The 14,583-nt window shown below is 47.8% G+C and overlaps 1 protein-coding gene across 2 annotated transcripts in view; it reads left to right on the forward strand.

Moving 5' to 3' along the window:
• Nucleotides 1-14,583, forward strand: part of SHC3 (SHC adaptor protein 3) — a 105,695-nt gene that overhangs the window by 26,786 nt on the left and 64,326 nt on the right. For both annotated transcript variants that reach the window (XM_055310933.1, XM_055310934.1), the window contains exon 2: nt 192-262. In XM_055310933.1, the coding sequence (XP_055166908.1) occupies nt 192-262 (71 nt within the window). The remainder of the gene's footprint in view (nt 1-191; nt 263-14,583) is intronic.

The raw sequence follows: 14,583 nt of genomic DNA on the forward strand, positions 1-14,583 counted from the left end.
ACTGGGGAATACTTTCTCACAGGTGTGAGTTATTGCTTTATAGAAAGAAAACAAAGCTTCATGATGTATGTAAAGTTAAAATGTGATTTAAGAAACATGTGTGGCTTCCAGGTTCACCCTTGATGCAGTTAGGAATTGTCTGTTCATTTCGGTCCCCTGGGCTCATGATTTGCGTTTTTTTCCCCTTGCAGTACTTGGGGTGCATTGAAGTTCTCCGCTCAATGAGGTCTCTTGACTTCAGTACAAGAACACAGATTACCAGGTAAGCCCTCCTGAACATGGACTCCTGTGACTTTACTTTGGAAAGAAATGATTTCAGGGTTAGTAGCCTGGAAATTTCCAGTGTATTCAGAATTTCCACCTGTTCATCCACGTCTGTGACGTGCGTCTCTGACACAAGAACTTTGGAGATGCTCCTTGCTTCCGAGCTCTCTTTATAATGAAGCTACAGACACGTGCAGTGCTTATGATTGTTTCTTTATATGTGAAGCTCTAATACCAGATTGATATTTTCAAATGCACTAAACTGTGTTATTTCTTTTTAAAGAGAAAATGAAGGTGTCAGGAGAGAATTTGCAACTGTATACACAGAGAATAAAATACATGATTGCAATCATAAGTGATTGCAGGCAGAAATATTCATGGTGGTAGTAATCTAGGAAGCAATAAATTCTTTAAGAGGTCAGTGATTTTGAGCAGGTGTGAATTTATCCTCCATCATCAACTAGATTCCAAACTCCTTGAGGGCCAGTTCTGTAGTTAAGCATTGTTTTTAAATAAAATTATAGCCTTTTAGAGCTTATAACTTTAGAAAAATGCCATTTTCAGGTCACTTGGAAGAAGAGGACTGGAAAGCCAGGAGGGGGTCATGAAATAGCTCAATTCTGTGAGCCATGAGCTTAGCCTGCTTTGGCATTTGTAGACTTATTTGGTCTAAATGGTGACCTCAGAAAATGCCTCATCCTTATGGCATTCAAATCAGTCTATGTATGTCTTTGGGTTAGCCAGCCAAAGTCTAATGATCGAACTTTAGAGAGCAATTATTTGTAGTAATTAGCTGCTAAGTGTACACACTTTAATTGTGGTAAACACTGCACTGATATGTCTTCCTCACTGAAGAAATCTGTGTTCAAAAGAAACGATATTTCTCTTCCCTCTGAAGCCACTCCAGGCACACATGGTGGGAACGCATCAGCTTTATAATCTGCACTAAGGGGAGAATCCGTCTAAATCAGTTTGAACAAAATGGTTAACAGAAGTTTCCAAGGCAAGGGAATGGTATTCTGAACCAAGAGCATTCCAAAGAAAAGTGGGAAGGTTTATGTAGCCGGATGGTCCTACGCATCAAGTGGCAGGTGCAGGGTGGCGGTGGTGGGCGGAGCGCTGTGCCCCGTGTCTGGGGATACAGGCATCATGTGACTGTGCTCCTTCTCCTGTGTAGTGGTGGTTTCATTAGAGAGAATTGTCCGTCGTTTCTGCTCAATTCCCTTAGTAGATCTGATACTTCCAAGATGGTTTCACTTCAATTCTCCTGATGTATTTATTGAACATTTAAGGACAGATGTGTACATGCTACATGCTGGCTCTTGTGGGCTGTCCTGCTTGGCCGGGTCCCGGTTGTGGGGACATAGATACATACACAAATGACAGAAGAGTGCATGGGGGGCACACACCTGGGGACCACTGGTGGGAGGGGCCTGCCAACAATCCCGATGCTCCCTTGATCAGGCTCCTGGCACTCTTGGGGGCAGATGTGGTGATAGCATCATAGAAGGAAGCTGTGGGTCAGACGCTGGTGGATTTGCAGGTCCCTGTGTCCATTGCGTCATGGACTCAAGCGCCGTTCTTGGACTCGCAAATTTTGGTGTTGAGTTCCGGCTATATTAGGCTTTTTGAAAATTCTGTGTGCTTGTCTCTGCCATATGCTTTCTTTCTCTTGCCTTGTTTTTATATCACATGGCACAGTCCTTATTTTCCATTATAGCTGGAGACCACTCATATGAAACAATTGGACAAATTGATGTCAGAAAGAAGCCTTTGCTCCCAGAGGAAGAGAGCCCAGCAAGGTCCTGTGGGTGGGGCGCCCGCTGGAGCTGCTGAAGCCCTTGTGGTCTCTGAGTGCTGACCAGGCCTGGGCAGTACTTTCCCACTATGGCTTATTTTTTGTACTGAAGGTCGCCGGGAAATGTGATGTTGTGATTGGGTTATATTAAACAGGCTCTGGGAAGACGTGTTTCCAAAGGCTCCCCAACCATACCTTTCATAAAAATATACATATTTCCATAAGCAAATGACCAGCCCCTACTCATCCGTTAGGCTGTTTCAAGTTTTGGATGTAAGTATCTTTCGGAGGCTCTGGCAGCCCAACCATGTGTCTTCTTATTGGGGTCAATTTAGTGTCATCCTGTTCTGGGTTTGAGCTTGGGCTGATTGTCATGCCTTCCGTAGAACCACCTATGGGTTACCGATCTCTTCCTAGTGGATAAATTCTACAACTACCTGGAAGCTGCCGGTGACTATATACTCAGTTGTGGTGATGGCAGTTAACCACCTGTACCCCTAACGCTTCGGGCAGAGCAGCTTGGGGGCCGCCCCCCACCCCAGCATAGGGCGGGCATCTTCCACTCTCACAGGCCCCCATGATCAGAGCTCCTATTCCCGGGGCCTCGGGCGTGCTTGCTATTCTGTCCTAACAGAGACAGGGACATCCCTGGATATGGGGTCCTGCTCTGTCTTTTCCCACCTGTGAAAGCTTGGCCTCAGCTTGCACACCTATTAACGGGATGCAAAAATAATGCTCACCTCAGTGGTTGTTGTGGGAAATCTGATGCTCACAGGGCAGCACCTACAAAGCATGCATCACAGCCCTCGAGGGGCATCAGGGAGGGTCTCCAGTTGGCATTGCTTGGGGAGATGGGTAGGAGGTTGGGGGGAGCATCCCAAACAGGGAGGACCCAGCTCTCCAGCCGGGCATCCATCAGAGACCTCTGCTTTCATCTGCACTAGGCTGCTGGGTTTCCAGATGAGGTTACAGTGGCCAACAGTGCTGTTCCCACTGCTCCCTAGAGTGGCCTGCCTGGACTGAGCCTGGGTGTCAGACGACTGCCCAAGAGGATCACACCGTGCGCCTCTCTCCAGACAGCTCTCCTCTGTTACAAGGGGTGGGGCTAGGGGGCTGATCCATGTTATGGAGGGACGAGCCACATCAGACAGGAGGCCATGGGAGAGAATGTGCTCTCTGCCCATCAGGCCTGCCCTGCGCACTGATGGGCAGCTCTGTGTGTGCCTTTGTTTCCTGGACCAGCACAGTCTTTCCTTCTTCCCTCTGATGACCTCATCTGCTCATTTTTATGTTATTATTGTGTTAAATTTAATCTATTATTGGAAGCCATCTTAAGCCATTTTTAGGACATAAAAGGCTATAAATATATACACAGTTAAGCCCAGAGTCCTCAGTGAGGTGGCCCTTCTCCAGCCACAAGCGCAAACATCTGACATGTGTTGTTGGCTCTCAGGAGCTCCAGCTGACCTCCTGCACTGCCTGGACACACCAGATGATGGTCATGAACACATGCAGACTCAGCTGTGCATCCGAGCTGTGGTGGATGCTCAACACATTGTCCAGGTCCTAAAATAAACTCATTCTTCCAAATTATAGAGACTCAATGACAGAATCTAGTTTTGTTTTTGTTTCTTTTATTTTAGAAGCTGTTGTAGCTTCAGTAGGCCCCAAAACCCTGGTTAGGCCCAGATCTTCTCTGGCACTGCCGCATGGATGTGAGCCGCTCCCTAGCTTTCTGCCCAGGGCACAGCCATGGGGGCTCGGGAGACGTTCCTAGGGGATGCAGTCTGTCAAGGTTGGGGGTAGGGTTAGAGTTAGGGTCCCTTGCTGCCTGGCCACGTCCCCCTCACATCCTAAGCTCCGGCAGAGGGTGGTTGGCCTGCAGCAGGAATGTTGCAACATTGCCATCTTTTCTGCTCGATGTCTCAGACCTGGACTGTGGTCAGAAGGTATGACCATGTGGATTTGGTCTGAACATGCTGGTAAGTCAGTTGGTGGTTTGAGTTATGACAGAGTGGCGAGCATGCCCGAGGCCCCGGGAATGGGCACTCTGATCATGGGGGCTCGTGAGAGTGGAGGATGCCCACCCTATGCTGGGGTGGAGGATGCCCATCGACAGCCCAGAAGGGAAGCCAGATGCCCACAGTGTGGCCTCGAGACTCTGTCCACCCCCTTCCTCTGAGTTGACCCAGGAGGCCAGGCAATGCTGGCTTCTCCAGGCACTTCTGGCTCTGGCATTCTCTGCATGCCCTCAGATGACAAGTCCAAGGTAAAAACTCCCCCGTGTGGCCCGTCATCTGTGTGCATTTCTTCTGGTGTACATGAGGGCCTTCCTGAGACTATGCACCCTGGTCAGACTCCTGCAAGCAAGGGGCCTCTCCACTCATGCCTCTCATCCCTGAGTGCATCCCATCACTCTTCCCATAGGGCTGTGTGGCTTGGCCATGTCTTCAGAAGCTTGTTCGGGTTGGAGCAAGCATACTGTGCACTGTGGAACAAGGCTGCCCCTGCTAACAAGATGTCAGGCCTTGAGCAGATGCCAGGGCTGGAATCAGAGAAAGGTACTGGGCATCTGGCCACTGGGGGAGCTGCCTGTGGCCCAGGAAATGAGGTGAGGCGCTTATGGCACCTCCCCGCCCGGTAGGATGCCTGAGGCCCCAGGGCAGTGGGGTCTGGGCATCTGCGTGGGCCTGAGGACAGTGGCGTAATTCAGAAGGTCTCATGTTTGAAAACCCACCAGATCCATGGTGTTAAGAGGTGTGATTTTGCACGTGGCTTTCCTCGGGTGCCCCGGGGCTATGGGATCCTCCCAGTCGGAGTGCTGGGTTCTCCCGGGCTCCTGTCTCCCTGCAGGAGACACGGCCCAAGTGTTGCCTCGAGTTCAGCGTGCCAGAGAGGAGCAGATCTGCAAGGATCTTCCCGGGGCAGGTTGACTGTCAGAAATAGAAAGGCGACGGCGGGTGTGAACAGTCTGCCCACCCGTCCCGGCGCACTCCGGGAACGCGGAGCGGCTCCCTGCTGACTCTCCTCACTACTTCATTCTAAATTCCCTTGTTCCCCACACGCGTCACAGCCGTGCCTTGGGCAGCCCTGTCCCCGAGGGGCAAGGCCCGGCAAGGAGGGAGGCAGTGTTTTCCCGGTTAGAGGTCTCTTTGCCAAGCACACCGGGCCCTGGAGTAAAGCCGAGTTCTGCGTCACCCCGCCCGCCCTGGGATAACCGTGTGCCCGTGTCTCCACCATCGGCATCTGTGTGTGCGAGAACATACTGGGCGCAGGTGCCTAGTGGGCCACGCCCTGGGAGAGGCCCAGGGTTACGGCTGGACGGATGTTCAGGACAAACAGGCACGAGTACCACAGAAACTCGGGGGAGTGTCCCCAGGGCCTGAGTAAGTCTGGGGAGGCTTCCTGGAGAAGGGAGCATTTAAGCCCGTAGATTCTTCCCCTAACTACATGGCAGATCCAAGGGAAGCATAGGATTGAGGCCGCTGCCTTCACAGGGCTGGGCTCTGCAGCCAGACCGTGGAGTGTCTGGGATGTGGGCGGTGAGCCCTGAAAACCCTTCAGCCAGCCCCACGGGAGGTTGTGTCCATGTGCCTCTGCAGCGATTCCAGCGTGTGATGCACACGTGGAAAGGGAGCACGGGGCCATCTGCACCCATCTGAGGTCCTGCCTGGAGCTGCCTGAGGATGCCAGGAAGGCCCTGGGCCAAGGGGATGTAGGGTCAGCTTTCCTACAGGCCTCATTCGTGTGTTCAGTCTCTGCGTCCCTAACACTAAGTGATTCACTCACTTGGTGAGTGTTAAATGAGACACTATTTCTGGGAACATCTGGTATAGGCCATGCACAGTCAAGCTGCTGAAGACTGTTCCCTTGACCAGCCCTGTTCACGTGCATGCTTTCTTCTGTGCCTTGAGTGGACCCTGAGACTCACTGTGAGGCATCATTAGGGGGGTGTCATAGGGAGACCGGGTAGGAGCTGGGAGGGGGTCCCTGCCAGAGCCCATCGCTGGCTGGTTTCATTCTCCCACGGAAGGAGGGGGACGCTACTGGCACATCTGCCCATCGACTACCTCGTGCTAAGTTACTTTAAATGGACTATTGTCCTGGGTTGAGGACAGAGGTCCATGGCTTGGGGGCACCCAGGCCGGGCTGACGATGCCACAGGAGCCCTGATCATGGCAGTCTGTGTGAGACTTGGGCCTTGGAGGCAGCAGGATGGGGTCCCAGGCACCACCCTGCGCCCCATAGTGGGCTCCTGACCCTTCCTCGCAGAACCCTACATACATGGGATGAGGCTCCTGACCCAGTGGGCGCATCAGGGGTCCCCTGGGCACCAGCTGAGCACCACTTCCCATGTACTTGCTATCTCTCTGGGCCCAGGGTCCTCACTTGTGGGAGGGGTTGGGACTGTTTGGCACACAGGCCATGTCCAACACCCCCCAACAGGTCCGGGCCACGCGTTTAGTTTTGCTGTTCATGCTCTCCAATTTCCTGTGTGATATTAACACTGATAATATAATCATTGTAATTATAATTGATACAATGATTCATCTGTAATATGATTTGCTGGTTGATATTACTAATCCTCAATACCGGCTCAATCCAGGGTATTTTTTCCTAGCTGAGAAGAAAGATCTTAAGTTACCGAAAAGGGTAAAATATTTAGTAATGTGGCTTCATTTTCATGCGAGGCAATATTGTCTAGTATTTCACTCTGTGTCTCTCCTTTGCTGGTTGCTAATAATAATTGATGATAATACTGATCATGGCTCTCATACTGAATACTTTCTGCATCCCGGGCCTTGTACTGAGCGTGTCATTCATTCGTTCAACAAATGTGTGGATCACATGCCACGTCCGGGTGCTGTTGGGATATTGAGAATCAGGCACGGGAGGAGAGCTCACCTCCTCTTGTGGGGCGGCGGGGAGGTTGGTTGGAGAATAAACACACGCACGAGAACATGACTTGAGGCAAACCATACGATCTTGCCGTTTTTGTTGGTGAAGAAGGTGACCGCGGTCAGATGTCTGCGGGTGATCTCAGAGAGTGGCGTCTGCTTGCAGGGCTTTTCCCAGGAGCCCCGGGGTGGGCTGTGTGCCTCCCACACACGAGGAGGAGGGATGGGAAAGGTTGCTCGGCTGGCACCAGACATCGTGCCCTCAGCAGGTCTGTGGCCCCATCGAGGGACAAGGGACAGGGACGGTGTACTTTCGGGAAGCACGCACCGGGCAAGCCCCCGAGGTGCCGCCAGTTGTGATCGCCCTTCCTTGCTGCTGTGGGATGATGGCCCGAGCAGGCCCAGGGGCCTGGAGCCGGAGCGCAGGGTCCTCGTGAGGCCCTCACAGTCCGCGAGCACAGGGGTCAGTTTGGGACTGACCCTTCTGACCCGTGGACTGTTCTTCCTCAGCTCATCCTGGGGCTGCTCATCCTGTGCTTCAGCTGCCCCACTAAATGTCTCCAAATAATAGGAGGAAATGTGGTAAAAGTGTTCTTAACAAAAAATTCCGTGTGTATGGTTTAGAGAAAGTGAGCCCCTTACCTCCTCAGCTAGCTCGAGGGGAGTGGGGTGCCATGACGTGGGACAAGGTGGGATGGGGTGCAGGGCCGGAGGAGGTGAGGACGGGCGGATGGGTGGGTGGGTTGGGGCGAGCTGGGTGGGGTGGACGAGAGCCACGTCATCCCTGTGTCCTAGAGGTCCCGGGCCAGGTATCTTCCTCCCCTGAGCACCTGAGCAAGCCAGTCTGGTTCTTGTTTTCGCCCTGCCCTGGACAGTCCAGACATACGTCTACTTCCATGTGTCCCCTTTCCTCTCATGGGCTGGTTAACACAGCGGGTCAGGACAGGCCTTGCCATTATAGCTCTGGTCAGAGGGCCGCAGAGCATGGGGACACGTAATGCAGCTGTCTCTGCCGCTGAGGGTGGTCACCGCCCGCGGGTGTGAGAACGTCCAGCCAGGGTCCCGGCTCCTGGCCGGCAGTGTCAGGGTCAGCTGGGCTGCCATAGGGCCGCACTGGCAGGATGTGTGGCCAGGAAGGGCAGGTGGCCAGGGTGAGCCCAGGTGTCCCTGCAATGCAGAGAAAGAGTTAGACACCACCACGGTGTCTATGAGTTTTAGCAAAGCAGATTGAGGACTTTGCAGAGCCTCCCGTTCAAGCCTCGGGATTTGTCTGTTTACTTCTTTGGCAGCCTATTAGCTGGCTCCTGAAGGAACTTTCTCCTGGTAGATGTGTCACACTTCACATGCTGAGGACTCGGGAACTTTCTTAATTGCCAGGATACCCTCCTGTGGGATTCTCCCGTGGTGGGTCAGGGTAAGACTCGGGGGCACGTGACCTTGCTAAGATCTCTGGATGAAGGCAGCAGGCATAGAGGACTTTTGTGTTTTCTCTACCATGTTGCACCAGAAGGAGAGGACCCCCCCACCCAACCTGGGCTTCCCTGGAGTCTGGATTCCTTTCAGAACCCGGCAGGCTGGGCAGAGGGGCTGCGGGGATGGTCTCCCCCAGGGGCGAGGGCTCCAGAGATGTGATGCACACGCACGGATCATGTTATTTTCTAGAGCATTGGTTCTCAAACTCGGGCATACATTGAAATCACGTGGATAGCTTGTTATAGCAGATGGCCGGGCCCCGCCCTCAGAGTTTCCGATTCAGTGGGTCTGGAATGGGGGCCGAGAATTTGCATTCGCAACAAGTCGTCAGGGGATGCTGCTGCTCCCGGCCCAGGTACCACCCTTGAAGAAGCAATACTTCAGAGTTCTATCTTTAACTTCTGAACCATTTGCAACTCCCATCTATGAAACCACAGCTTTGAAAATGAGTCCATTTACTTTTTTTCAAGTGATCCCACTCATCCAGAAATTTTAAAAATGGAGAGCATAGTTGACTTGGTGGCTTAGCATGGTTTAAATAGAATCCATGAGATGAGTATATGGCATTCACTCCATACTCTCCTTAAGGACCATCTGGCATGGTGTATATTTATAATCCTCATGCCAGAAGCACATTTGTGTCAGGATGTACCTCTCTGATTGCTCCTTTTCTGTCTCTTTCTCTGAGTTCACTTGCCCCCCAAATATATCCTTCCATGAAGATCTCCTTGCCCTTTCAGAGAACAGTCTACTGTTACAGGTTCTGGAGTCAGAGGATCTAGGCTTCTCTGTGTGCTGGACCACTTTCCAGCTGTGTGACCATGCATGTCTGCTTCTCCATCTTTAAAATGGGGGTCATTCTGGTATCTCCTTCATAGGGTTGAGAAGTTGTTGAGTTAATATCTGAAAAGCAGTTAACATACTGTCTAGTACGCAGAAGAGCTCAAGACGTGCTCGCGGATATTGATATTTTCATGTTCATGGTATTCTGTCCAGGTTGACCATCTCATTGCTTTAAGTAATACATCCATGTGCATAAGCCACAAATCTGTGTCTGCACCCCTGAATATTCTGAGTCCTGGACTGATAGTGGCCAAATAGACCTGTGTCTTCCTGGACACAGCTACTCAGTCAGTTGCCAGGTCCTGAGCGTCGTATCTTTGCCTCCTGTTCTCATATCCCAGCACCTCACCTCCAGGACCACTGTTGGGCCCAGCTCATGTCTGCCAGAGTGCTGGAAGTTGTAACTATAGCCCACACCTTCTCCCAGAGGAGAAACAAGGACTGTCCTACCTTATCTTTCTCCCTTGTTCAAACACTCATGCTTGTGGGTTCTCCTTGGGCAGCCTCCCTAGTACTTTGCTTCCTTCTGCTCTCTTCACCAATTCCCTGGGCACCTGCTCATGGGTCAGTGCCTGAGATATACTACTCCCCATTAACTTTCATTGTTTATCCATTACTTGCAAGACACAATGATAAATTCTTAATTTAGCAGCCAGTGTTCTGTTTGACCTGCCCCAGCTACCTTTCCAAATATATTTCTCATGATGCCCCAATTTGCACAACCTCGCTGACCTGTATACCTCCTCATTCTCCTGGTCCATGCCGCATGCCTCAAGGCCAAACATTCAGCAAAAGAATTATCCACTTTTGCCCTGAGCTATAAGACCACATTGTTTGAATTGCTCTTACCTCATTGAGCATTGTATTAGACTTCTGAAGACACAGACCATATTTTATCTACTCTAAAATACCATTTCCTGTAAAAAAAAACTCTCATTATTTTATAACCACTAAAGGAAATGCACAGTCTATTGAAATATGACACATGGGCAGCCTGGGTAGCTCAGCAGTTTAGCGCCGCCTTCAGCCCAGGGCATGATCCTGGAGACCTGGGATCAAGTTCCATGTTGGCTCCCTGCATGGAGCCTGCTTCTCCCTCTGCCTGTGTCTCTGCCTCTCTCTCTCTCTCTCTCTGTGTGTGTCTCATAAATAAACAAAATCTTTTATTTTTTATTTTTTTATTTTTTTAATTTTTTTTAAATTCATGATAGTCACACACACACACACACACACACACACACACACACAGAGGAGAGAGGCAGAGACACAGGCAGAGGGAGAAGCAGGCTCCATGCACCAGGAGTCCGACGTGGGATTTGATCCCGGATTTCTAGGATCGCGCCCTGGGCCAAAGGCAGGCGCCAAACCAATGCACCACCCAGGGATCCCCAATAAACAAAATCTTAAAAAAAAAAGAAATATGACACAATGCTTTCATATCACTTAGAATATATATATATATATATATATATATACACATATATGTGTGTAAATATATATATATATATGTAACTATTTTGGATTTTTGAAGGCACAGAGTTATATCATTAGAACTCTTGTAATCTGTTAAAAGAAAAACATAAGCAATATGAAAAAGGTCTCCCTAAAACTCTTTTCCATTTCACATTCTGAATATAGTAAAGAATGTGAACTGGAAAAGAGTCAAGAAATATTTCTTGACTCAGAATCATTGCTTTGTTTTCTCTAAATTTTATTGCTCCACTTCAAGAGCTTTGGAAATCAATGAAATTGGAATCAGAAAAAGAATAGAGAAAATTTACAAAACCAAAAGATGGTTAAAAAAAAAAACACTAACATTGATAAACTATTAGCTCAGTCATGGAAAGGGAGAAAATTTATATCACCAACAACAGGAATGAAAGAGGAGACATTACCACAGATACTACAGATACTGAAGGATACTAAGTAAATATTATGAACAACATTATGCCAATAAATTGCATAACTTAGATGAAATGGACAAATTCCTTGAAAGTTAGAACTACCAGAGTGGCTTAAGGAAAAAAGTCATCTGAATAGATAGGCCTGTATCTATTAAAGAAATTAAATTCATCATAAAAACAAACAAGCAAAGCTTCCCATGGAGAAAGCTCCAGAGTCACATGGTTACACTGGTATAATCCACCGGACATTTAGAAAGAAATAACACTTGTTCTTCACAGTCTCTTCCTGAAAATAGGAGAGAAACTTCCCTATGAGGCCAGCGTTATCCTGATACCAAAACCAGATAGAGGCATTAAAAGAAACAAAACAAAACAAAACCTTGTGAATGTAGACACAGAACCCTAACAATATGGTAGTAAGTTGGATCCAGTAACATCAAAAAAAATAATAATACCTCATATACTGGAGGGGGGTTATCCTAGGATTGTAAGATTGGCTCAACATTAATAGTTTAATCAATGTCATTCTCAATATCAGCAGACCAAAAAAGAAAAACACATAAAAATCTTAATATATGAAGAAAAGGTTTGAGAAAATTCAACATACGTTTATGATAAAAACTGTCAACACACCAGGAATAGAAGGACGGACAGTCCCTTAATCTGATAACAGGACATCCACAAAAACCCGACAGCCAGCATCATGGTTAGCAGCTCTTATTTAACTAGAGATCTTAGTGTGATAAGACAAGAAAAATGTAAAAGCCATACAAATTGGACAGGAAGAAACGGTCTCTATTTGTATAGGACATGGCCATCTCTACAGGAAATTCTGAAGAATCTACATAAAAGCTTGTAGAACTAAGCAGTGAGTTTAGCAAGATTGCAGAAATCAACTGCAAAATGAAATTTTATTTATTTATTGTTTAAAAGATTTTATTCATTTATTCATGAGACACACACACACACACACACACACACACACACACAGGCAGGGACACAGGCAGAGGGAGCAGCAGGCTCCATGCAGGGAACATGACGTGGGACTCTATCCCGGACTCCAGGATCACGCCCTGGGCTGAAGGCAGGCACCAAACCACTGAGCCACCAGGGATCCTCGCAAAATGAAATTTTAAAAGGACTATATACAATAAAATAATAACATGAATTAGTGTTAATTTTAACAAAACATGTGAGATTTGCATATAACAAACCACTAAACATTGATGAAAGATCTAAATCACTAGAGATGTATATACTGTGTTCACTGGTTACAAAACTCAGCATTGTTAAAGGGTAAAATAATTTTTTAAAAAGGATTTTATTTATTTATTCGAGAGAGACACAGGGAGAGAGGCAGAGATACAGGCAGAAGGAGAAGCAGGCTCCCTGCAGGGACCCCAATGCAGGACTTGATCCCAGGACCCTGGGATCACCACCTAAGCTGAAGGCAGATGCTCAACCACTGAGCCACTCAGGCACCTCAAAATGTAAAATCTTTAAAAATTGATCCATAAATTTAATACCATTCTAATCAAAGTCCTACTAAGTTTTTTGTAGAAATCAGTAAGCTCACTCTTCAATGTGTTTAGGACAGTCAAGGACCTAGCAGAGCCAAACACAATTTTGAAAAAGCAATAGTATGTTGAATAAAAGTGGCAAGAGTGGACATCCTCCTCTTGTTCATGACGTTAGAGAGAAAGCTTTCAGGTTTTCACTATTGAGTGTAATACTGGGCTTGTCCTGTAGGTCCTTAATCATGCTAAGGTACATTCCCTGTATACCCAGTTGTTTGAGCGTTTCTTATCGGGAATGTGTGTTGAATTCTATCAAATGATTCTTCTGAATTTATTGAGATGATTATATGGTTTTTATCCTTCATTTTGTAAATCGTGGTGTATCACATTGCTTGATTTGTCACCCGGCCTAGCATCCCTGGAATAAATCCCATTTGATCATGGGATTCTTTTAATCCTTTGTTCATGATCCTTTAATGTGCTGCTGAGTTTGGTTTGCTGGGGTTTCATTGAGGATTTCTGCATCTGTGTTTACCAGGGACATTGGCCTGTAATTTTCTGGTGGCGTCCCTGTCTGGTTTTGGTATCAAGGTAAAGCTCAAGCTGGAATCTTGCATTGCATTTAGCTGTCACGGCTCTGGGCTCCCTTCCACTGGTACAGATGCTCAGCCTTTCTTTGTCTTTCTTGACATTTATAAAAAGTACATGCTAGGTATTTTGTAGAGTTTCCCTCAATTTTAATTTGCCTGTTGTCTTTAGGTCATTATGTATTTCTGGCAGCATAGAAATTGTGTCCTTCTCAGCGCTTATTATCACCTTGTCTTAGTAGCGATGATGTCACTTTTGGTGATGCAGCTAAAGTATATTTTTCATATGCATTCTGAATATAAAAATGTTCGGACTGTATATAAAAGGTTATATTCGCAGATCATCTCTTAGGATCATAAGGGTTTTCTCATCATCAACATCCATTCATATTGATTGGTCATTATTGAGAAAAAACAAAGTTTCTAAAGCATCTGAATGCAGTGGGGAGGGAGGATTGAACTGTGTTGCCTTCTAGACATAGGATTCATGTGCCTGGGTGTTTCAGTAAGTGAAGTGTCTGCCTTCAGTGCAGGTCACAATCCTGGGGTCCTGGGATGGAGCCCCATGTCGGGCTCCCCACTCAGTGAGATGTCTGCTTGTCCCTCTACCTCTCTCCCTACTCATGGTCTCTCTCTCTCTCTCTCTCTCTCCTTCTCTCTCAAACGAATAAATGAAAATGAAAATTTTCTTTTTTAAAAAGGAGCACCTGGGTGGCGTAGTTGGTTAAGCATCTGACCTTTGGTATCAGCTCAGGTCATGATCTCAGGGTTCAGAGGTCGAGCCCCACATCAGGCTCCATGCTCAGCACAGAGTCTACTTGAATTGCTCTCTCCATCACCCGCTGCCTCTTTCCACTGGGCTCTCACTCACAGGAGTGCTCTCTCTCTCTCTCTCAAATAAATAAATAAATCTTAAAAAATTAAATAAAAATAAACACAAGGTTTGAGTTTCCTTGCTGAGTTCCTGGTGAGGTATCGTCAGAACCCACTGAGGCAACGGGACTCACAGAAGGACCCTCTAGAAGCTCACGGCCCAGCACATCATAGGCGGTCAATCAATGTTTGCTGAAATCTTAAACCTTCAGGAGTCTGGGGAAATGGCTAAAAATGAAGCATCGGAAAAGAGCGGATTGTTAATAGTGGTGCCCAGAGGATGTGATTAGTGAAACCAACTCCATGTGGAAAAGGTGTTATTAAATCATTTCTCCTTCCTTTCTGCCTCCAGGGCCTTTTTTATGAAAATGAGCATGGCTGCATGCGATGAGCAGCATGAAAGTCATTTATTGTACAAAACACAGC

Source organism: Nyctereutes procyonoides, unplaced genomic scaffold (genome assembly GCF_905146905.1).
Source record: "Nyctereutes procyonoides isolate TBG_1078 unplaced genomic scaffold, NYPRO_anot_genome, whole genome shotgun sequence".
Classification (NCBI taxonomy): domain Eukaryota; kingdom Metazoa; phylum Chordata; class Mammalia; order Carnivora; family Canidae; genus Nyctereutes; species Nyctereutes procyonoides.